General features: G+C 38.7%; 2 protein-coding genes across 5 annotated transcripts; both read left to right on the top strand.

The window, feature by feature from the left end:
- Positions 1 to 1,194: 1,194 nt before the first annotated feature.
- On the top strand, positions 1,195 to 4,552 carry LOC134530077 (testis-specific serine/threonine-protein kinase 3). Its single transcript, XM_063364646.1, has 2 exons — positions 1,195 to 1,493; positions 3,248 to 4,552. The coding sequence occupies exon 2, from the start codon at positions 3,365 to 3,367 to the stop codon at positions 4,352 to 4,354; it is 990 nt and encodes a 329-aa protein (XP_063220716.1). The 5' UTR covers positions 1,195 to 1,493; positions 3,248 to 3,364; the 3' UTR covers positions 4,355 to 4,552.
- Positions 4,553 to 6,639: 2,087 nt separating this feature from the next.
- On the top strand, positions 6,640 to 23,832 carry LOC134530076 (grpE protein homolog, mitochondrial). 4 transcript variants are annotated; one of them, XM_063364644.1, is made up of 6 exons: positions 6,640 to 6,872; positions 9,441 to 9,597; positions 14,285 to 14,398; positions 14,485 to 14,604; positions 19,086 to 19,169; positions 23,430 to 23,832. In XM_063364644.1, exons 1-6 carry the CDS (start codon positions 6,787 to 6,789, stop codon positions 23,532 to 23,534), a joined length of 666 nt encoding a protein of 221 aa, XP_063220714.1. In that variant the 5' UTR covers positions 6,640 to 6,786; the 3' UTR covers positions 23,535 to 23,832. The 4 variants fall into 4 exon arrangements, with proteins under 4 accessions (XP_063220714.1, XP_063220713.1, XP_063220712.1 ...); XM_063364643.1 differs by having other exon boundaries at positions 9,441 to 9,612; XM_063364642.1 differs by having other exon boundaries at positions 6,663 to 6,872; positions 9,441 to 9,612; positions 19,070 to 19,169.
- Positions 23,833 to 25,315: the final 1,483 nt, after the last annotated feature.

Raw genomic sequence — 25,315 nt, 5'->3', positions numbered from 1 at the left:
TAAACCGGTGGGTTTGCCAGGAATTACCTCGTAATATCAGTATGCTATAGTTTACTGCTTAACAACTTAGCTACCGGTTGTGAACAAATAAGTTGAAAGTACTTATGTTTGATTTGAAATGTTTATGGTTGCTTTGCTTAAATTTATATCACACCATTCTTAAAATTTTCCTTTTTTTTTTTTTTTTTTTTAAATATGTTTATTGTAAGTTTTTTAAATTTCAGTTTTGTATATGAATTATATAATTATTTTTATATAGTTATATTTAGAGATGGCAAAGGCTGAATCAAGTCAAGAGTGTTGACAAGGAATTGTTTCTACTCTTAAGTTCAAAATTGTCAGAAACTTTGAGACACAACTTTTATTCAAGGGAAATAATTGAGGAAAAATGATACTTCCCATGTAAAATATGATGTAACTACAAATAAGTCACAGTTTTAATATATTGTTGGAACATCTCTAATAACGTGAGTTGTGGTAGCATCTATAATCTACATTGTTGAATTCTGGTGCAAGTTTTGCACATTTGCACTTAATTCACGTGGTTCCTCTTGCTTCCGTGTGCCAGACTTGGTGACATTGACATGACTGTGTGATGGTTTATGGGATTTTCCATTTAATCACAGCTATTTGTACTTTGTAACTGTCTTGTGTTAAATGCACTAAAGGTTAGTGCTTGCCAACAGAAACTGGTACAGTTGCGGTACCGGTCAGTTCTGTTGGCAACAGCTCTGATCACAATACTGAGTATTGTCTCCTTGTTCAGGAAAGTAGTACCCGTCTGTGGGTAGAGCGAGCCCTCATGTTCGCGCCTGCTCGGACCGGTCCGTGCCCGCCGACGCCACGACCAGGGCCAAGTGCGCTTATAAACCTGGACAGGTCACATGTTGTGCGGGGCGTTATGTCAGTACTTTTACAGAGATCGGAATTGTTGGGAGCTCAGTGTGCACAATACGAGCACGGGAACAAGATATTGGTTTAGAATACTTAAGATCTTGTAGTTGCTTGATTGAAATGACTTTTAAAATGAAAGCATAATAAAGATGTTTCTGGGACGCCGCAAAGTGTCTGGCCAGTTGCTCCAGCCGGGACGTGCGGTGGTCAGCGGCAGTGCCGAACACACGGCACGCACGGCAGCGACCGCCCGGCAACTCGTGGCTGCGTGGCGTCACCAGTGTCTCCTTGTTGCTGTGGTTACTTGTGCTGCACCATTGTTGTGCTGGAAGCCTGTCAAGTGGTCTTCCCCGCGTGTTGGTCTGCCGTGTGCCGCGCGTCCCTGCTGTTCCGGGCACCACGCCCTCTGGCTGTGCGTGTCGCGCTCTCCCATTGCTTTTGAATGCAGCGCGTGTGGTTGTTTGTTGCAGTTTGGCATCATGCCGGCACTGTGGCATTGTTGTGACTGCTTAGTAACATTGTTCCCCAAAACATGTTGTTTCCAAGCCTACTACTGAAAATTACAAGTGATAGTTCTTTATTTTGATTCTCTAAATTTGGTGAGTTCTTATTTTTCTTATTCATTGTGTGTCTGTCACTGTAAGTATCCGTATTAGTCTGTGCCACAAGTTGGTAGCATCGAAGCACACAGTTGAGTCCCCAGTAGTGGATGCTGTGCTGATCTTGTAGTCTGGGTTTCTGGGGCCCAGCTAGGCTACGTATAGGCAAGGAGGAAGTTGATATTGTATTGTCTCATATCCCTTCATATTTCATTCACCCAAATTATCATCCTCCTGGATATGTTTGAGTGCATAGTGCCTCAGTGTAAAGGGTAAGTGGACAGTAACTCAGGTATTCCCAAGTTGGTGCTTGTAGAATTAAATAAAACCTTGTGTGCAAACTGCTTTGTGTATACATTTCACAAGTGCTTAAACTTGGAGAGCCAAGGAAACATCAGCATCAAAAATGTTAGTGTGCCATCACAGAATGAATGAGGACAGAGACAACATGGCGGAGTGGTCTCTGTCCTGAGCATGCTGCAGAGTTGACAGCCGAACACCAGTGAATGTGTTGTGATAAGTTATAATTCAAATGCTTTATTTTATGTACAAATCTGAATATTGGGTAGAATTTAGTTTTTATTTAGTTATCTATATTTAATCTTAAATACTATGCAGCATTAGACATGATGATTTTACTGTGCAGCACAAAAAAAAATCTCAAAAAGCTTTATGTATAGCTATTTACTAGTTCTAAAATCTTTTAAATGTTATGAATTTTAACCTGTCTGCTATGTCTGCCCTCTATGGCAACTTATTGAACCCAACTTGATGCCAAACATAATTAATGGAATGACAAAGGTGGAAATAAAAACTTGCTAGTATTTGGGAATAAAAAACAAAACTTAATTTTTCCAGTTGATTACTTTTGTCTGAAAAATCAGGAGCAGAACACAGAGAATGTACTATTGGCTCATTTTGTCTCTTAAACTTCTTTGCTTAGTAGCCATGTAGGGGCGGACTGCCATTTTACTTGTAAGTTTTATGTCAGAAGTACGTGCTTCGCACCTTAGTTTCAAGGAAGTGGCCTGCCGGATAGTAGAGCAACCAGAGGTTTGTCAGCACAATGTGACCTCAAGATCTATGCTGTTGTCAAGTGACTGTATACAGCTTGATACTGCAGGTGCATAGCATACACTTATTCTACTTACTGCTGTTAGAAGAAAACTCCTTGCAGGTTTCAGTGCTGTGGCATTTATTGTTTTGATAGTCCTTTTTTTTGGCTAAAATTGAAAATGTTAAAGAACTGAGTGTGTGTATCTGAGGAAACTGGATCTGACATTCCTGTGCTACATTGTTGGTTCGTTGATGTGACGAGCTGCTCCCGGTCTTCACACGGCCCTCGCGCGAGCACGGGCATGCACGGCTGCAAGTAGTTAGTAGTGTTGGCCGGGAAGCACCGTGTGAGCTGCCGAGTGGCACCGACAACCGGGCCACATCCACATTGTTATGGTTCAGCTAGCTGCTCTGTGCAGGGCGGTGTTTCTAGACACTCCCTGCTCACAGTTGTAGCTCCGTTCATCTGAACAACCTCGTTAACATTCTGGAGTTATAATGAATGTAGTGACTGCTATGCTCATCACCTGGCTCTGCAGAATGTAGCTGGCAACATGTCTGCTTATAGGATGACAGGGAATTCATCAACCCCAACGGAGGACTTGAAAAAATAATCGATCACTCATAGCAATGAAGGTTGAAATGTGTATTTCTAGCAGGTGTGTTGCTTATTTAACGTGGTGATGGTTTGTTGGCAGAGATTGGCATTGCTGGGACACCGGAGAGAACTGACGGTATGGTTGGTTCGGCAGTTGAGTGACGAGCGAGCGCAGAGCTGACGAGTGTGGACGCGGTGTGTGAATCCCTGCAGCACAATGGCCACGGCCGACACGCCCCGGCCCTCGGACATCATCTCCATGGAGCAGCGCGGCTACCACATAGGGGAGAAGATCGGCAGCGGCTCGTACGCGACCGTGTACCGCGCGGAGTACGTGAACGGCGCCAAGACCACCAGTCTGGCGTGCAAGATCATAGACAAGCAGAAGGCACCCAAGGACTTCTTGGACAAGTTCTTCCCGCGCGAACTCGACATCCTGAAGAAGCTGGAGCACTCGTACATCGTGCAAGTGCACAGCATCCTGCAGCGCGAGTCGCGCGTCTTCATCTTCATGAGCTGCGCGGCGGGGGGAGACCTGCTGGAGTACATCCGTGCGCACGGGCCCGTGCCCGAGCACCGCTCGCGCAAGTGGTTCCGGCAGATCCTGGAGGGTCTGCGCTACCTGCACGGCCAGAACATCGCGCACAGAGATCTCAAGTGTGAGAACATCCTTCTCTCCGCGCACTACAACGTGAAGATAGCGGACTTCGGCTTCGCGCGCTACTGCGTGGACGGCAGCGGCCGCCGCACGCTCAGCCGCACGTTCTGCGGCTCTGCGGCGTACGCCGCGCCGGAACTGGTCAGCGGCACGCCCTACAACCCCAAGCTGGCCGACGTGTGGTCGACGGGCGTCATCCTCTTCATCATGCTGAACGCGTCCATGCCCTTCGACGACTCGAACCTGCGCAGGATGCTGCGCGACCAGCTGACGCGCAACTGGAGCTTCAGGAGCAAGGTGAAGGACGCCGTGTCCCAGGAGGCACGGGTCGTGGTGACGGACATCCTGGAGCCGGACGTGATGCGGCGCCCCACGCTGGACCGCGTGCTGTCCTACGAGTGGGTGACTGTGCGCGGCCGAGACACGGACACTGCGCTGACGGTGCCGGTCGCCAGCGTGGCCTCCAACGTGCGGCCCTGCGCGGAGATGCCCAGCATCCTGAACAGGGACGCGAGCGCGGAGGGCGAGGCCGGCTGCAGCAAGCTCTGACCGCCCGAGTCGCCCGACACTTGCGAACACCAGTATCACACACATTATTGTACTTTGAAACTAATATTTGACTGGATGTAAGGGAATAGTAATTCTCACGGACATCTTTTTACATCTCGGTTAAATGAAATGTAACCAAAGTTTTTACAACTGTCCTGAATAAATGGACTGAATATTTAGATTGATCTCTGCCCTGTACGAGTTGCCAACTTTATTTGTTATTTCTTTGAATGGTTTGTAGTTGCGCATGTGGGTTTCTGTCACAATTAGTTGTACGTAGTCCCAGCGTGACTGCTCTTGCATGCTCCGTCTTGTGAATGCCAGAAGTGGCGGGACCTCTACCACCATCACGCAGTGCCGAGGACTGTCCGGCGACTTCTTTCCGCCGCGCCGTTTAGACTGTGCGTGCACTGTCTGGTGCAGTCAGGAACATCCAAACTAAGCTATTTGTCACTCAAATAATATCTGGACAACTCATTTAAAACTTTTAATGGTAAACGTTTTGAACTTTCTCACTACAATTTTGTTATTAAATATTCTCAACTTAAAATATATTAAAAAAAATTATATTACAGATTTCAGCTTATAATATTTAAGAAAATTTAATGCCAAATAAGTGAACCCTCATTGATTTATATATAACAAAAAGTGGGTTGCATCAACGAATGAAATGAAGACAAATTGTTTAAGTTTATTTTTACGATCCTTAGAATTTGAAGCTTTACTATTTCTGCCACTAGATATGTTGGAAACTTTAAACTTCTAATTAATACAGAATTATTTCCATTTTGAGTATTACCCAAAGTACTAAAGTTTCTAGAAAAACCTTCCAATATGTTTGTATGGGTGTGGCCCTTTCGACTTACTCCTGCCTAACATTTAAATGAAGTTTCATGTATGAAGAGTTTTTGTAGTATATAGTACTTATTGTCACATTGATTTTCAAGCACTAACATTTTACTTAAGTCCTAAGTTACCTTCTGCAATAACTTACATGCAATATAATTAATTAAAAATTGGTTGTCTGTAAAGTCGGTTTACGGACGATAGTTTAACGTGACATCATAACAAAACAATGATGAAATGATTGATCCAGAAGAAAATTAAATATCCAATTCAGCCTGAGACTGAGCCGTAATAGGTTTTTGCAACAAAACCATTTAGGCATAAAAAATATGTTATTCTTCGAGGAAGTAATTTTTTTTTTTAATTTTTCTATCTTTTGTATGATAAACTCTACCTCTGCATACTTTTAGGAATAAATCATTTTTATTGAATTATCACTATTTTGTATGGATACAAAGGAGGAGTGAAATGAAATCTACAATTTAATTATTGATAAATTTACTTTTATTTGCACTCATTAATTCAAATATGTTTATTACTTTTGTAGTGTTGCGCCGTATTTATTTTTACAAGTACAAAACTGAGAAATATCGCGGCGGGGATTCGATCTGTCAAACTTTGGATAGGTATCCAGCGATGCTCACCGCACGGCCACGAGGCCATATTGGAAATAATAGTTACAAATGTATATTAATTTATTAAATTATGTGTTGTGGAAGTTTTAAAAACGTATGTAGTCCACCATGTTTATTTCTTATAGTGGTAGGCAGGAAATTTAAAATATATTGTCGGCTGCTAGTCGGCCGCCATGTTTATACTAACTTCAAGATCGCTGAGAATGTTTTACGCTTTTTCTCAATTACACATTTAACGACGAAGTTGTTCGTCGTGAAATTAAATGTAGAATTTAATAAAAAATGCCCTTGCAGTTATTAAAATAAGTATTAGTAAGTTTAAGAAAGAATTTCGGCTTTAATCTCCAACCCAGATGCACGTGGTGCGCTGGGGATGAGATTAGAATTCGTCGAGAATATTTTACGTTTTTATGTCTTCTAGTGCTCAAAATGATATGCAATTGTGGCCCCGGGCTCGAAATTTTATTTATAATTCATTAATAATAACGCCCCTCGCGATAAACAAAGGAAAATATGTATTAACGAGTGCCTGGTTTCCGCGAAAGACAATGAGCGTAACGGGACACATTGTAGTGGGACAATGTTCGTAACGGGACGTTTTGTCGTCCGTGCAGCCGGCGTTCATCGATTTATTAAACGTTGTCACGTCAAAACTGCTATAAAACCAAATTTCGAGAGGACATTGCTAAAGATGTAACGTTTCAAGTAGGCAGGCAAATTTATTTTAGTACTTGTTCCCTGGCACCGTGAGCGCTGCATTCGCTATCAATAATTTATGTAAGAGATATTTCTTATATATTCTACTCTTTTAGTTTGTATCTATGGTTAGATAGATGTCCATGATTGTTTATGTTATGTCACTGGAATTTCGTCAGCTAGGTATCGGCAGATTTTACATTTTGATTTTAAGTAATTATTGGTGTTCTGATTTATATTAATTTTGTGAGCAGAATGGCTTCTATAAGCATTCAGACATTACGTATTGGGCGGATGTGCCTAGACAATTTTGTTCATGTTAGAAGCTGTACACGTGTTACGTGAGTATAATTTGTTCTTAAATGTAACTGTGTGTAGTAAATATTTTCAGTATTCACTGGGCGCATCTAGGATTATGTTATCAGTCGTACAGTCTACGTTTAAGTACTATATCGTGCCATAAACCAAAATTTGGCGATAATTTGGTTGGGCTGGGTTTATAAAGACCCGTCTACGACAGTCGGACCCCATGGACGTACCGTACTCTTATATTAATTTGAATGACTTTACATATTCGCACTGAAAACTGCCTTGTCTACTGTTGCGATGTCCGAATCGACCTATTTCTAAAGTAGTCACCTGGGCCCAGTAAATATAGTGCCGATATTAGTTTTTTACTTTTTTGGTTATTATTTTCGTGCATTAATCACGCACTATTAAAAATTTTCTTCGTTCTTCTTGACTTTCTGTCTAAAGGCCCGTCTACAATTGCGATGTCCTAAACTGTTATCGACAGACACTGATTGCTGATCGGCTCACGTGACCATCTGACGTCATAAATGGTGTGGTCGGAGGTCCGGATCTTTCTGGGCCGAACAAATTGGTCAACATTAACTTTTTGTCCCGATCTGTGTCCTTTGGTAGCATAACTAGCATAACTAGTGATATTTGCAGTTTCCGGTTCCAGTTTCAAAAATTAAACAGAAAATAATGGAGGATGTGGAAGGAACAAGAAGCAGCAGTAAAAGTTCTGTGTCATATGACCAAGTTTAGCCCTTGATCCTGAGTGGCATAATCCTATACATATTGATCCCGTGGTACATGATGCTTTTTGTTTTAATTTAGTACGTTGAAAGATCCTGCACATTAAATCCTGTGATATAACAATCCATTATGTTGACTATAAAATATATTTTCCTTTTTTTTCAACTTAAGATCATAATTTATTTTTATATCATAAGTTTTTGTGAACTTTCGACATACTAAATTAAAACAGCAAGCGTCGTGAGTCACTGGATTAATATTTATAGTATTATGCCATCAATATCAAGGGATAAACTTGGATACGTGATACGGAACAATTACCTAAGAAGCCAAGAAGACCAAGACAAAATAAAACAAGTGCTGTGCGTTTGCGACCAGTGCTTTTTAAAGGCAGAACATGCAAATTTATTTTTGATAGTGTGATTAGAATTGATTTATTAGAATTTACTTCTGCCTTACTTGAATAACTTAATTTTTTTGAACTTTACATCATTCACAAGTTAAATTAATATTCAAAACTAAGCCACTTACTCATTGACAATGCATGAACACAATATACAAAAATTATTGAAGAAAATCCTGTTTGCCACGTCTACAGGTGTAGGTTGATTTCAAAGTACCTATTTCTTCTGGAAATGTCTGGAAACTTTTATAAACTTCTGAAACAATTTAAGAACTTAAAGTACATGACATCCGATATGTTGTTTAATAAACCAAAATGATCAATAAAACATTTTCTCATATTTCATGCAGCGAAATGGTTTCAAATGTTTTTAACTTAATGCATCCAGCATTGAATAGCTTAGAACAAATTTGATATTATGCCTACTAAGGTAATTATGCATTTTTTTTTATCTTCTAACACTATTTTTGTTCCTTGCACTAATAGTATGTAGATATATAAATACTGTTTAAGACCAAGGTTTAAATAATATTATGATTGTTTAAAATATATTAAAATGAATTTGATAGTAATGAAGTATTAATTTTTTAGAAATATTTTAACCCCTGTTTTTATGGTAATAGTTAATTTCATCGAAAATTGATTCAGTTAATGGTTTTAGATAATATTTAGAATGTTACAACAAGTTATAACGGATTTGATTGTATACATAGGCTACTAAAAAATATGATTTTTTTTTTGGTCTTTCAACCTTTATTTCCACCCCTTGCAGTAATGGTTAGTTACTTAAAAATTTACCTAAGACAAACATTTTAGAGAATAATTAGCAAGTTTTAAAATAAATAAGAACAGATTAGATAGTATATGTGGTACAGAATTTTTTTAAATTCCAACTCCTGTTTACATGCAACAACACACAATTTTATTGACAGTAATTGAACCATTATTACAACTTGTCTTTTAAGGAACAGCAATCCAAATTATCAAATACGACAATGAAAGTTTACGTCCTGCAGATGGCATCCTTGTCTACGTTTACAGTCTTCTAATCTGTGGTTAAGGTTCCTCATTGATCGTGGTTGAATTGTAGCCTGCCAAGTACACAGTAAACGTTTTTTTTTGTACCTTTACAAGGAAAATCTTTGTAAACCCAGTTGCCAAATGTTTCACTAGTAAAATTTGCAATGCAGAGTTCGGTACCATTAGCAATCTTACGAAGCTCTGCCTTGCAGTTTTACAAGTGATATCGTTGGAAACTGTGTTTTGAAAACAGTTCAAATGGATTTGGTAGTGTGCTTAGTAAGGGAGTTATTAATTTTTTTTGTCTCTCAGCCCATGTTATTTTCCACCCCTCGGAGTAATGGTCGGTTAGGGTATTCTGAGGTTTTACGACAAGTGAGAGCCAGGCTCTGACGGCAGCAGGTGAGTGCGGTGAGTTGGCAGTGCTGGTTGGTGTTGGCAGTCCGCGCTGGCACCTGCCTCACTGGGGGCACCTGCAGCGCGGCGCCAGCGCGGCCGTGTCGGGCGAGGCTGACTCGCCCCAGGCACGGCCGGACGAAGCCAAGCTGCAGTCGGAGGTGGACAAGCTGAGCAAGGAGATTGCTGATCTCCTGGAGAAGGTAAAGGTGCTGGATGTGAGTATGAACGCCTTCCCTTTCTATTTGGTCCCGACCAGCCAACTCACGATTTTATGCTTTTATTTTCCCGTTTCGTAGTTAAAAGTGAAAAAGTATGTTCTTACAACTTTTATTTTTATGAATGTTGTACTTTAGTTGTTAATATTGTACATAAATATATGAAATTCTCAAATTGTGGCATGTACCACATCTTATGTATCGAAACAAGAAACCAAGTTTTATAGCTACTAAAAATATAATTGACACAAAATTATTTGCAGTGAAGGAAAAAAATATATATATATTTAATTCATTACGTGTATTTTTCTGTTGCTGACACACTTTCAAATTAGAATTTTACTATTTGTCACTGTCTTATGATTGCAATAATTGTATACATTAAAAAATTTACAATGCAGGAAAGAAAGTTCAATTTTTTTTTGTGATTTAGCCACATCTGTATAGCCTTCAGATGTTGACTGCTTTTATTTTTTAAAATAAAGTTTTTTCACTTATTACTTTTCCAGGAGGTATAATAAAAAACAATATGCCATAAGGGTTATGTCACAATAATTTGGGACATAATTGCATATTTTTATATTTAATATTAGATTAGGAAAAATATAAATAAATTGTAGACAAATTGCATTCAGGGCTTATCAAAACTGTTGGTTATACACATGCTCAAACTTAAAAATCATAAAATTTTTGCCCACGAAAGGACAACAATTTTTTTATAATTTATTAAATTATAATTTCCTTTTCATAAAATATTTCATCATAGGCCTATGTTACTTTGTATGAGTAAACAAGAAAAAAAAACACGTAAGTATAAATAAATAAAAACAAGATTTTGTGACCCCTCAAAAATTAAAATATCCTTCTGTGACAATTTCAAGGCATTTATAAAAAGAAAATACCAATAATTATCAAGGTATGAAATTGTAAGATCATATTTTCTTAGTTGAAATTAAAATTTATCTAATTAACCACTAACATATTTTGTGATATTTTTTGTCACGAAAGGAAAAGTCCAACCAAATTCCTAAACACAACTGTTTCCTGTTCCCTCCTTTTTTTTTTTTTTATTGCTTTCAATACTGAAAGTTAGAGGTTAATACTAAGTCTCAGAAGATACTTTTAATGAAGCAAATTTGTTAATTTTGGTAAGTTTATTTCAATGTTCATTTCACATTTTAAAGAATATACCCTCTTTTATCGCATAATCGTCGCACGCGCGTAATCGCTGCACCCATATTTTAGGCCGTCAAAATTGGAATAAAAAAACTTCTCTCGTAAACTCGCATGATGTTTTTGGTCTTGCTATTAGATGCCGAGCGCTGTGTGTAGGTATCTTTTCCGTATAAAACGATGTATTTTAAAGTAGAAATCTAAAATTTAATTTCGGTCATTACTACTTATTTATTTAATTAACGGAAATACGAAGTTGTCTGACGTGTAAATTTTCTTTTAAAGACTTTTTAAACAGTATTTCCTTTATCTGATTGTGTTGCCGCGGTGTACCGCTTATAAAAATGTAGCCAGTGCATCATTCATGTTTGGTTATGTTGCTTCCTGTACAGAGCGCGGGCACGTAGTCGAATATTGATATCTCGCCGAGTGCATACAACGCGCGCTCTCTGTCAGGTGCAGAGTTAACTACATTTGATAGCCCGCATTCTTTCGTGGCAAGTGTGTACTACAACACGTTAGTTCACGTCAGATTCAAGTGGCTTGCATTCGCGTTAGAGTTTTGGTTTTTCTATTTAAAGTTGAAGAAAGGTTTATGTTTAAGGAATTATAATATAGATTGTTTGGCGTGCTCTTGTATACTCCACCTTTTTTTTAAAATAAACATACTTTCCATGAACGGGTTTGGTTTTTATGAATAACTTTACCTAACAAAAAAGGTTTTTCCGCATAATCGTCGCACCCCTACTTTTCAAACATGAATTTAGATTAAAATGTGCGACGATTATGCGAGAAAACATAGTACTATTCATATTAAAAATAAAATTAGTACACCAATTGTATCTATAATCTTTTAACATATATTTTAAAATGAGGTAGTGAGGATTGCAAAATATTCCTATATATAACATATATTGTGTATTTATAATATAACTAGCTGTACCCTGCCACGCTTCACTGTGGCACATTGTGATTGAATAGTTGAGAAATGAGAAACAAAACAAAGAATACATTTTGCAATACTTGTGCAATATTTTTTGTTTTTCCACTGTATGCGTAGATATAAAGACTATCTGGTTTTCCGACTCGGGAACACGCAACATACAGTTGTCCATGTGAAAAGCAATCCGCATCTTAATCTAAACCACACAAATCTAAAAATTGACCTTGAGCTTTATTGATTGTGATTGCAAATGCCAATCGAATTGGGAATTACAATCTTTTAAATTGAAATGGTGTATCGGTCGGGATCATGGGTATTTGAGGAATGTGGACATCTTCATCTTTGAAAGGCCCCGTTAAAATCGTTGCTTCCACTACGTTATTCGTTAATTTCTTAACTGAAAGTCGCGTGCCGTTGCAGTGTTTTAGCTGATTAATATTCCGCAAGAGGATAATTGGCACACCTATTTTCAATTTAAGCATGTGTGGTGGTATCCCTGGCAGATCAAGTGATTTTAAAAATTCCGTAGAACATATTAATTAAATTAAAAATTAAAAAAAAGTTAGGCCTATAGGGTCTAAGGAACTCAAAAAATGAATAGCCTAGAACCATCTACATGCAATCCCACATCAAGTGGTGATAGACACATACAAAACATAACCTCTACTTACGATTTGGATAACGGCGCAGCTCAATAGAGACACAATCACGCTAATATAATAATTAGTCCCATACCGGTACGCTTAGTCATTTTTTAATTTTTGCACCTCAGAATAAAAGCATTCTCAATGTATATAGCCATTTCCCGCTCGCTTTACTTGACGTAGTTTTTTCCATTGCTAAGAGAAATCCTTTGGCATGGAGAAACGTTTCCATAACAGAAAATGCGTGTTTTTTGTTTTTATTGGTGAGAAAACACATTAATAAAATGGCGCAGTTACTTTTTTGCGGTCGCGGGTATGTGGCTGACGTGAAAAGTAGATAAAAACAATCCTTGATGCGAGTTGTATACAATGGTAAAATTTCAGCTCAATCGGTGCAGAACTTTTTGAGTTTTTGAAGCGTACACAAACCAACATAATATTTTTATATATATAGATTTGTGTAAATTATAGTCGTCAAGGCACAATGGTCGAGTAGCCTGATGTGCTTGAACTTCGACAATTTGGTACAGCATCGTCGAGCGTGGTCACAACTAAGTTGGGTGACCATGATATTTAGTTATAGAAACTTTTTTTTCCGACTTTTCCGGTGGATTTTCCCAAACTTTTATTTCATATAAACACTCTTCTGTTAAGATGCAATGTTCTGTAAAAATTTCAATCCAAACCATCGTATACTTTCCGAGTTTTGCGGCCAAATACATACGGAAGCTAAATTTTTATATATATAGATCTGTCTAATCTTATATCCAGTGATTAGAATAGGTAGAGTAATAGGTAAACTCTAAAATGTAATCTCTACCTGTTCCAATCACTGCAACAAACATTAAACTTTTAATTGCTCGTACATAACATATATTTTTTATAAATAAAATAAAAAACTTACACCTCTCTTATATCTTGGAAACTGCTTTATGATTTGGATGAAAATTGATATTTAGCTAAAGTTTTGCTTTTAAAGTTTATCTAAATAGGTTTCTTCCCTAAAAAAAACCCACAATTTTAAAATAAAATACTTCATTTTCCGAAAGAGTGCTTTCAAACTATTATACAATATTAACATCCTGAGAGACAAACATAAAATAATTTGAATCTACCATTGTAGATTAACTGATTACTAAAAACATATTGCCCTTTCTCTATACACAGTTAACATGTCAAAGAAAAATAATTTTGCCTTCAAAAGAATAATAATTAGCTACTAAATTCTCTTTCCTCATTGATGAAATAAATTAACTTTCTTTTATACTACTCTTACTTTTACAAGACAAAGTAAGGTAATTCAGGTGATTTTCATTGCATTTTGTGTTATGATTGGGATTTCATTACTATGCCATATATCAACTCTTCCATGTTGATATTATTTAAATTAATTAATTTTTCATCCTATAATACTGCCTCGACCAACTAGAAACAGTTGTTGTGATGAAGTTTCAAAGTGATATCCTGTAACATTTCTGATAGTACCTGCACCACGTGCGATGGTTACTCAGTGCTGACACATCTGCTGAATGTCACACGGGTGTCGTGTTGCCCGCCCTGCCCACAGTTGGCGCTCCTGTATGTTTCCACAGCTGCACCTCTAGTTATGGTGTGTGATAGTTTACCATTATGAAATGAAAGTGTTTGCAGCACATACTTGCAGATATGTTTTCAAAAAATAGGTAATAGAATGAAACTCATTCTGTTGATGTTGATAATTTTAACCTTTCATTTATTGATAAAAAAAAATTGTGACACATACTGCCAGTTAAATCAAGGTATGACTGATAAGAGAGCATGAAAGAATATAAAATTATTTGTCCTTAAAATTATGTTTTTTCTTCCTTTGTAATGTTGTAGATGCGTAGTTGCGTTGCGCCAGAGTTAACACGGATCCATGTTTTTTTTGCAGGATAAATACAAGCGAGCGTTAGCAGACGGTGAGAATATGAGGGTGCGCCTGACCAAGCAAATAGAGGATGCCAAGCTGTTTGGTATTCAGGGGTTCTGCAAGGACCTGCTGGAGGTGAGTGCTGGCAGTGACTCCGGGAGAGGTCGTGCGTGGCAGCACAGCGTGGAGCGTGTGCCGTGTGCCGTGTGCCGTGTGCGCAGGTGGCAGACACGCTGGGCAAGGCCACGGAGAGCGTGCCCCAGGAGGAGGTGAACGACAGCAACCCTCACCTCAAGAACCTGTACGAGGGGCTGTCCATGACGGAGGCACAGCTGCAGCAGGCGAGTGTCGCTTGTGAGGTGGCCCCAAGTGCCCGTTGAATATACTGGGCGTTCCACACCAGATCATCCAGGGGTGTCCACCCCACCATCTCAGATTTGGCACATGATATCTAGAGACAAATATAAGAACCCATATTTTTTTTCATTTTTGGAATATTGGCTCTATTTTGGAATTTATATCCCTTCAAAGTTTCCCTCTGTTTGGAGCAATTTTTTTAATCCGCAACCAAAGTCGAGTGACACATCTTGCTTCAACTTACATTTGTTATAACAATTATTAATGTAGAATTAGTGAAATTCACCATACTTATTCAGGATTTTACGTAGATTAAAAATATCACTCATAAAATGTAATTTCATGTGCAGAACTACGTGCAATTTAGGTTAGAAGTGGAAAAAAATGAATTACCAAAAATTTTGAACATCAGTTCAGTAATCGTCTCAGTCTGTTCAAAGCAGACGCGCTCTGTGTTTTTCAATGTTTACTCAGTGTCTTACGTTCATTCTGTGAACACTTCAGTGTTAATACTTCATAAATTAAATCAATCTGACTTTTCAGGGTTTCCTTCAACCCTAAGTAATGATTCTATATCTGACAGAGATATAATACATCAGATCATGTTTAGGTCTCCAACAAAAAAAAAACTCTATCTAAACCAAAAAGATTGTATGATCAAATTGCGTGTGTCGAACCAGCGATCTAGGATCCTGCAAGTATGGATGAGTTAGTTAAGCTCATGAAATCTCTAACCGTAAAGGTTGACGTACTTAAATCTGAAAACCTTGTGCTAAAAAGATTACTCATATTCTAGAGAAGAAACCTCTGGTATCAAGTGTGAATTAATTCAAATCAAGGAACAGTTATATTCAAGCAAAGATCACAAAACAACCTATGGCCAAGTATTAAAAAAATCATAAATCTACAAGGCAGCAGACTTGGTTAACCACCACCAGCCGCGTGACATACAAGTCAGCCGGAATCGTGCAGCGTCATGAACCCAGAGAACAGAGACTGCGGTGTTGACAGCGAAGCCTTTACTTTGGTGGAACACAGGCGCAGTCCAAACCAAGAGAAACCAGTGAAACCAAACATACAAACGAGAAGAAGAAAACCCCTAATGAACATTGCCACACTCTCTCAAAATGCTACCCAAACCAACACCTAGAAGAACAAAAGATCTCTGTGTGCAAAAATTGACCCAACTGTCCAAGAGCAAGAAATTGTCAATTATATTTCAAGTGATTTAAACTTAGAACAAATCAAAGTAACTAAATTGAAAACAAAATATTATTCATATGCTTCATTCCGTGTGCAGGTTTTAGAAGACTTCAGTCATATTAATAACATTGCGTTCTGGCCAAGCGGCTGTCTGATAAGCCTGTTTTATAGGAAATTGCACCCAGTACAATATTTAATTAATGCCTCCTCAACTGAGGACATTAACATCTTCACCCGTAGTTACAGATCTACCGCAACTGCTAATTCCAAGTCTACTTCTGCTTCTATCTCTTCCTTGGAGCCGGGAGGAGCTCCGTGCAGCTTATCAACAAGGAGTTAGTTCTTTGCTATCAGAACATAAGAGGTTTAACAACCAAAGCTATTGAATTTTTTGAAATCAAAAGTAGCTGCAGTTTTGAAGCCACCAGAAGATGAATTGCAGTCTGCAGGAAGTATTGATGAAGACTTACCTGAAGAGTCAGTTATTAAGAGGAATGAAAGTGACTTAAATTTTCTAATCAATCAGATGAAAGAAAAATTGAGTAATGCAACATCCTTAAGGGAGAAGTTAAGCATTTTATCAGTTGCACCTAATTCCTGGTCACTAAAGAAAATTTCAACATACAGTAATTCAATGTTGAGTACATAGCTAGAAAATCACACCAGTTGGTGAAAGAAAAAGGAATTCTTTCATATCCTGAGCCTTTTCAAGGTTAAAACATTTCTGCTGTAGTTTTTGAAAAAGTAACCAATTCATCATCAAGCAGATTTAAACAGCAGACTAATGCCAGGTGCCAAAGATAAGGTTAGTGTACACAAAAATGTTTATGAACAAAAGCACCAAATACTATGTAATCTTAAGGTACTTCTCACAGCACACAGAAAGAAATTTCCTTGTGATAAAGTAGGATTATCCAAATTCTCTGAGCTGCGGCCGAAATGGTGTGTCACAGTTGGTCAGCCAGGTTCACAATCGGTCTGTGTTTGCTGAATACATCAGAATCCAATCCTTTTAAATGCTAAGAATTTAGAAAAATTAAAATAAAGGACCTTATCAATTTACTGGCATGTGATAGTGAGAAGCATTATTGCATGTTAAGAATATGTCCTAACTGTCAGAATTCTGAAACAGTACAAGTATATGTAAGAAAAATTTTTACTGACTTTGATGATGAAGATGAAATTCAGTTTTCAAAATGGGTATGTACTGATCACAGCCATTTACAAACATTTGTCCTTCCTTTATGTGAGTTTATTGATCTGCTTTTGAAGAAATTGGCACTTTAATACCACACTTATTTGTCTCTAAACAGATGTCAAACTATGTGAAACAGAGGAAAGAAAACATTCAGCCAAATGAAATACTAGTTTTTGGGTGCGTTCTGCTTGCACATTATACCCAGTAATGCTGTACTTCAGAAAGGATGGAGAAACATGTAATAGGTATATCTTTGTGCTTTATCTACGATTACCTAAACCATGATGTTCTCTTTGTGTCTGACGTTCAAAGAAGATTGAGCTTACTAATTCATGAAGAATTCCTTAACATTAATCAAGTGGAGTATATCATAGACGGTAGTGCAGCACAATACAATAATTTTAAAAGTTTGGTCAACCTCTGCTATCACTTGGAAGATTTTAATTTGAAAGCTTCTTGTACCTTTCATGCTACAAGACATTGTAAAACAGCTTGTGATGGTGTCGGAGGATGTGTTAAAAGGACAGTATCCAGAGTGAGCTTGCAAAGACCATATGAAAATAAATTTTGACAACTGAGAAGATGTTTCAATTTTGCAATCAATACTTTACTAAAATTAAGTTTCAGCTGATCAAAGAAAACGACGTTCACGCAGTGGAAGAAAAGCTTAACAAGTGTTCACAACTGTGCCTGGAACAAGGTCCTTGCATTATTTCATTCCACTATCCAAAACTATAATAGCAGCCAAGCAAATTATCTCTGATGAGAATTTTTCATTAAGAGTACTCTTGGAATGAAAAAATGGAGAGCCTCAAAATAAAAAAAAAAACATTTCGTATGTGTGTTCAGTTTGTCATAAGTGTTATATTGTTTAGTGCTTATATTTTTTGATATTGTTTAGTGCTTATATTTTTTGTATAGTGCTTGAAAAAGATGAAGATGCAAAGATTAAGTTTTTGCATTCTTACTGGCCAAAACATTGTAATTATGGCCAGGAAGATACATGCTGGGTGCCAATTCTGAACTCGTAGGGATTTGCTGACATCTGCGCTTCAAGCTAATTGTTACTCATAATCGGAGACCACCTGGAGCAAGAGAACAAGCATCTCCCCAACAAAGTCTTCATTCCTCGTGTGAAAGGTATTACAGACCAAGTGGCCTGAATTCTCAGGAAACACAAAATACATGTAATTCTCAAACCTATGAACAAGATTGAGGGGTCCCTGATTTCAGTGAACGATAAAACTCAAGCTGAAAGTCTAGCCGGAGTGCACAGGGTTGCATGCTCATGTGGCAAAGTATACACAGGACAAACTAGCAGGAGAAAGAAACACAAGGGTTACAGAAAACATCAGCGACTATAAACATGAAAACATACAATCTGCAATAGCAGAACACTTCATGTAAACCAGCCTCAGCAGTGAATCTGACTGATTCCACACCAATACCAATACAAGAAATGATACATTCAAGAATCAGTAACAAATTAAGAAGAATATGAGAACCACTCTTCAGAAATCCTCAAAACCTAGCCTTGCATTCAACTGAAGAAAATTGCCTCTGATTGGCCCGAACCCCGAGCCCAGCTCAGACTGGCCCACAGCTGCAGCCACTCCCCTCCCAGTGAAAGTATTGAAAGGCAGGAGAACTTGCAATAATAACCTCAGTAGGTGACTGCTGATGATGGTGACCGCAAGTTGACTCCCCTTGGAGCCCACTCCAGACAGTCTAGCCACGACTGACGCACGCGTGGTATGCAGTCGACGTACCTGTAGCTAGACAAGCCACTTGCTGTCGCGCTGGAAACAATTACACTGATAAAAAAAAAGTCTTTTTAACCCTTGCAAAAAAAAATTTAATTCAGTTATTTTTATGTTTCTGTAGAATGAACTGACTCAAAAAATTTGTTTACACCGTAGCCTACTTCATAATCTATTGGGGTACTATTAGACTTCAAAATTGTGTTTTTGGAATAGATAATAAACAATCATCCCAGTCTGGAAGTGGTTTATGATGTTTGGGATGTTCACCCTGTCACTGGGGTGAAGGTACGTGTTGTTGCAGGTGTTCAGGCGGCATGGGCTCTGTCAAGTCAACCCTCTGAACGAGAAGTTCAACCCCAACCTGCACGAGGCACTGTTCTCACAGGTGGGTGGCGATCCTTCCCGCACCACATGGTGGTCCTGCTCGAGTGTAGACACATGAAGGAGGCAGGAGAGTGTGTGGAATAGTGAGGCGAAATAGCAGAAAGTTTTCCTATCACAATTGACGTTCAATGAGACACCTTACAACTAGGGGTCTGCGAATATTCGAAATCGAAAAAATATTCGCGAATAATTTATTATTCGATTCGAAATCTCGAATCGAATAGTTTCTGAAAAAAATCTAAATACTTGTTACTTTTTATCTTGCACATTTTTGATTGGCCGATATTCGTAGGACGTAAATATTAAAATCCAGCTTATCTAACAATAAGAATTTGGTTACATCTATTATGAGCCACGTTTTTAACTTTCGACGCACGCAGCCAAAACGAAAATAAGCAGATAATTACGTACCGTATTGTTTGTTTACTTCATTCATAAGTCGATTCTGCCAAGGTCGAAAATGATTATCGAACGCGCGATTGTCACACACGAATCAACTTAGTATGACGTCATGCATGCTTCACAAAATCTTTAAAAACAGTGTGTAAATATTGTGTTTTATTTGGGAATTCTCCAAATTTGGCATATTTTTAGTGAGCTAAAATGGCAGACAAAGCAAAACGTAAAGAAGTGGTTTGTGGTTGTATTTTGAGCTAGGTGACGGTGAAGCAATTTGCTCGAACTGCAACAAACGGTTAAAGACGCCGACAGGTTCGTTAGGCCAGCGTTCATTGTTGTTTAGATTAATAATGCGTCAATGTACTCAGGTCGTGTCCTCAATATCAGATTTTACAAACAAAATTATTATGTGACGCAATATTGTGTACAGATTTATGTCATGCTGTGCTGTATTTATCAATTCGTACGTCCAGTTTTGTATGTAGTGAATTTTTTTTTGGGAATAAACCACGCCATGTTGTTAACCTTCAAAACACATGTACGGCGGTAAAATAAACGTCTTCAGGAGTAAACCGTTGTTTATCTTGTTCTTAAGATTTGATAATAATTAAGTGTTGTAGTAACTTGTATACCATGTTATTTTCTTAAAATTTATTTCGGTAAATATATCATATTCAAATGTAGACATTTTGGATTTAGGGGTCAAATTATTATTATTATTATTATTATTATAATTAGTGCTACGACGAGTGCTAAAAAGTGACTGTCAAAATACGTCCAAGTAATGTATAAGCTATTATCAGGCAAACAAATCAGTGAAAATTCACTCTATTTAGGAAGCCACTAATTTTGTGGTGTGTAATACAATGATTTTTTGCACCTTTTACTCCTTTATTTATTACATGATGGTTTATTGAAAAAAAGCATTAAGTTATTAAGTTTTTTCGCATCGATTAAATTATTATTTTTTGGCTGACTGGCAGCCTGGCGGGAAACGACGATAGTCGCCCCCTAACAACCAGTTATGCCCAAAACCCCCAATGCGGACAAAAATGTCCAAGTGCCCGCCCTTGCTTAGTAGATATTTTCTACTCTTCCAACTCTTCTTCCTGAGCCATCCTTCTATTCCCGTAGCCAACTTGCATGTAATCAATGCATGAAATTTAGCATCCTGCATTTAAGTGCCTAGGGTTTTCCCTGGGTCTACGCAGGTTTCACTTGGGCCCAACTTATCTAGTTTTTAACCTAGAATAGTCAGTGAGGTGAGTTAGTCATGGTGCCAATTGCTGTCATGGCTGGCCAATCCCCTCCTAGCACATGAAGCATGCTCCCTCTCCCGCATGGCTTAAACCCTGCATGATTAGAGCGTATAGGCTTCGGCCTGAGATGCATTAGAGTCTATACATAACCCAGACCCCTCCCAAATACACTTATTTTTAATTTAGGTTAGGAAAAAAAATTAGTTTTGCACCGCCAAGGAGATAACTTAATATAACCAAAAAAACGTATTAACTAAAAAAACTTTGTATGAGAACCTCTAATCCAATTTTTTATTTGCTGGTAGTTATGGGCCCGCCCAACAGATAGCGACGACACATGTCGCGTGAAACATGGTTTCAGTTTCCACTGTAAGAGTCGCACTTCTTTGACGGTTTCAAAGATCTGATGAAACACTTGAAACCCAACTACAAAATACCTGTTAGTACTACATTTTCACGGAACATTATTCCAGACCTTTACAAAACTGAACATAAAATGCTGGAGGACAAGCTACACAAAAGATTTGTGTTTAGATGACGATACGCAAGCCACATGCTGCCAAAGTCTTGCATTGACTACTGACAACTGGCCATCCAGAGCAGGTACTGGGTACATGTCCCTTGCATGTCATTACCTGACACAGTGTTTTCAGTATAAGTCTTTCACTCTGGGAAACACTGTTATGAAAGATTCTCACACAGGTGAAAATCTTAGACATGTTCTATCTGACATGTGTCAAAGTTGGCATATACCACCTCCCATGCAGGATAGCAATATAAAGATTTATATTGTCACTGATAATGCTAGCAATTTGCACGCTGCAATTTCTGGTACTCAGTGGAACCAAAGACAATGTTTTGCTCATACGTTACAGTTGGCAATTCATGACTCTGAGAGTTCTACACCTAATGTAACCGGTCTCATTTCCAAGTCCCGTGCAATTGTTGGACACTATAATCGAAGCCATGCTTCAACAATGAGACTGAAAACCCTACAAGAAACCATGAACCTCCCACCATTGAAGATCATACAAGATGTTGAGACACGTTGGTGCAGTGAATTCATGATGCTCGAAAGATTAATACTATATTTGAAAGAGGCAATTGCTGCAGAACTGACAGCATCTAATTCAGACATTGAGTGCCTTTCTTAGTCACAATGGATATTAGCTGTAGGGTTTATTGAGGTACTCAAGCCTTTTGTTGAGGCAACACAAGAATCTAGTGGAAATTCGTATCCTACATCATCAATGATCATACCAATGATTCATTGCTTGGAGGCATCTACTAATAATCATATAAGAAGGAATGAAAATGGCACCGGTATACCATTTGCTCAAAATTTGGTGAAATCATTAAAAAGTAGATTTCCTCTGTATAAAATGAACACTAAATGTTCTTATTACATTCACAGATCCTAGGTACAAACTTGCAGTCTTCAGTGAAAATGTAAAAGATCATGCTATAACTTTAGTGAAAAATTAAATATCAAGGTTAATGAATGTAACTAAAACTTTATGCACCGAGAAAGTGTCCCCTCAGCCAACAGAACCAATAACATCTTCAGCAGTGTCACTGTGGGATGAGCATTGAATTTTGCTAACAGTGTGGAATTAGTAATCCTGGGTCAAACAAATATTTTATTTACAATAAGTAATACAATATGCTATTCGAAAAAAATTCGAAATTCGGGAATAATTTTGCATTCAATTCAAAATTCGATTAGATTTTTAAAATGCTGATTCGCAGACCTCTACTTACAACAATAATTGATGCAAAGTGTTTTCGTGTACCCCCACTCTCGACCTTTATTGTTCTCACTGTCGCCTTCTGCATAACCATTGTCATTTTTCATATAGCAAATATTGAATTTTAAAAGACATAGCACAAAATGTTTTTCCTTTTGTTTTTTCTTCCCCCATGGATATGACTACAAATATTGCATCGATCAGGATTATTTAAAATAGATTGATTAAAACTTTACCAAAATGAAGTGTTACTTTATGAAGTGGCCTAACCAATAAATATATTCCAATTTTGTGGAATGTATCCCCACTTTATATTTAATTGTAATAAATTGAAATAATGCAGAAATCCATGTACATAACCACGTAACATCAAATGTAAGTTAAATCATTTTATTAACCAGCATTTTAACAAACCAGATGACAGTTGAATATCTATGAATGTCATTTATTTAGCTTGGAAGTTATGTACCAAATGGATAGAAAAAATAATATATACATATATATATATACACACACACACACTTTTTTTTTGATGTTTCAGAAACAATTGCACTGAAATTTCTAGTAGTTAAAATGAAATTGATAGAGAAACAAATTCATGAAATCATGTACCTAGCAATAGTGAAGAACATAAGTTGATCATCATTGGTTGCTTCTGGTCTTACTGCTGAGCTGGAATTAGATGTGTCGGATAAAGTTTCTGTGCTTGTTACAATTTCATAGTTACGAAATGAAATCATTAGTGTTGTGTAGTGTAGTGTTGTGGTCATAAAGTTCAGTCCAGCATAATTAGTATACAGAAAACAAAATATATGTTGTAGAATGAAATGGAAGGTGGTGTTGTCGTGTTGGCAGGAGGTGGACGGCAAGGAACCGGGCATGGTGGTGGTGGTCTCCAAGGTCGGCTACAAGCTGCACGAGCGCGTCATTCGGCCGGCGCTGGTGGGCGTCTCCAAGTGACGAGCACACTGCCGTGCTGTGACCGGCGTCCGGTAGTGCTGTCCACGGACTTGTGTATTTGTTATGTCATCATGTCTGGTTTCGTGATGTCACTTTCATGATGTACCAAGTCAAGGGGTTCGTCACTCAGCTTTTTGGAATAAATCTCCATACGCATTCTCTTTTGAGTGAAGTGGTACTCTTAAGGTTTTTGATTCTTGTGGTATACCAAGGTTTCCTACTTTTACTCAAAGTAGAAGATGTATGCATATTACTTTGTACTCAATAAACAAACATGCAAGTATGCTGTCAATACAAAGTCTAATGAAGTATTTATTTTCAAACACAGGTAGTTTATTATTCGTATTTTAATTTACCACAAATACTAACCTTCAAAATAACCAATATTCAAGTATTAACATTAATGATATAACATAATTTTGAGTGTGTCATACCAACGTTCACTGTTGAGGTATATCCCTCTCTTGTGATGCGGGCGCAGTGCAGGTACGTCTGTCATTAGTGCAGCTGCTAGCCCCCCCCCCCCCCCCCCTTTTCTCGTGTCGGTGTTTCCCAGTGCGTCTGGGACACTCCACACGAAGTGGCATAACTAGGATGTCGTCATTCTCGCAGGTAGGAGTGTTTTGACAGGTATAGGTATGTAATAGACGGACGCTGACCTGCGGTGTGTGAGGCTGGCGACGCCTCAGGCAGTGAAGTGAAGAGGGTGAGCGACTGTTTGGCCAGTAATGGTGAGTGACGAGGTTTGTGTGAGGGTGAGCGACTGTTTGGCCAGTAATGGTGAGTGACGAGGTTTGTGTGAGGGTGAGCGACTGTTTAGTCAGTAATGGTGAGTGACGAGGTTTGTGTGAGGGTGAGCGACTGTTTGGCCAGTAATGGTGAGTGACGAGGTTTGTGTGAGGGTGAGCGACTGTTTGGCCAGTAATGGTGAGTGACGAGGTTTGTGTGAGGGTGAGCGACTGTTTGGCCAGTAATGGTGAGTGACGAGGTTTGTGTGAGGGTGAGCGACTGTTTGGCCAGTAATGGTGAGTGACGAGGTTTGTGTGAGGGTGAGCGACTGTTTGGCCAGTAATGGTGAGTGACGAGTTTTGTGTGAGGGTGAGCGACTGTTTAGCCAGTAATGGTGAGTGACGAGGTTTGTGTGAGGGTGAGCGACTGTTTGGCCAGTAATGGTGAGTGACGAGGTTTGTGTGAGGGTGAGCGACTGTTTGGCCAGTAATGGTGAGTGACGAGGTTTGTGTGAGGGTGAGCGACTGTTTAGTCAGTAATGGTGAGTGACGAGGTTTGTGTGAGGGTGAGCGACTGTTTGGCCAGTAATGGTGAGTGACGAGGTTTGTGTGAGGGTGAGCGACTGTTTAGCCAGTAATGGTGAGTGACGAGGTTTGTGTGAGAGTGAGCGACTGTTTGGCCAGTAATGGTGAGTGACGAGGTTTGTGTGAGGGTGAGCGACTGTTTAGTCAGTAATGGTGAGTGACGAGGTTTGTGTGAGGGTGAGCGACTGTTTGGCCAGTAATGGTGAGTGACGAGGTTTGTGTGAGGGTGAGCGACTGTTTGGCCAGTAATGGTGAGTGACGAGGTTTGTGTGCATCAGGGACTAAAGCATCCTGGGCAGTGAGTGTGTGCGATGAAAGAGTGAGAAATATGAGGCGGTGTGTTGCGACCAAGGTGTGTGGTAAGAGACGAACAGTAGGGAGCCACTGTCGAGCTGAACTTCAGCGAGAGTGAATGTTGGACTTACAGAAGTTGTAATATTGCGGGACCCTGCCCTCCCCAACTTTTAG

Source organism: Bacillus rossius, chromosome 3 (genome assembly GCF_032445375.1).
Source record: "Bacillus rossius redtenbacheri isolate Brsri chromosome 3, Brsri_v3, whole genome shotgun sequence".
NCBI lineage: Eukaryota > Metazoa > Arthropoda > Insecta > Phasmatodea > Bacillidae > Bacillus > Bacillus rossius.
Note: the sequence above shows the minus strand (reverse complement) of the source record. Positions and strands in the feature narration are given on the sequence as shown.

Coding starts and splice junctions, on each gene's coding strand:
- LOC134530077 (XM_063364646.1), top strand. CDS start 3,365: ATGGCCACGGCCGACACGCCCCGGCCCTCGGACATCATCTCCATGGAG.
- LOC134530076 (XM_063364642.1), top strand. CDS start 6,787: ATGGCTTCTATAAGCATTCAGACATTACGTATTGGGCGGATGTGCCTA. Junction 9,613..14,284: donor AGAAGGTAAAGGTGCTGGAT/GTGAGTATGAAC, acceptor TTTTTTTTGCAG/GATAAATACAAGCGAGCGTT. Junction 14,605..19,069: donor CGGAGGCACAGCTGCAGCAG/GCGAGTGTCGCT, acceptor ACTGGGGTGAAG/GTACGTGTTGTTGCAGGTGT.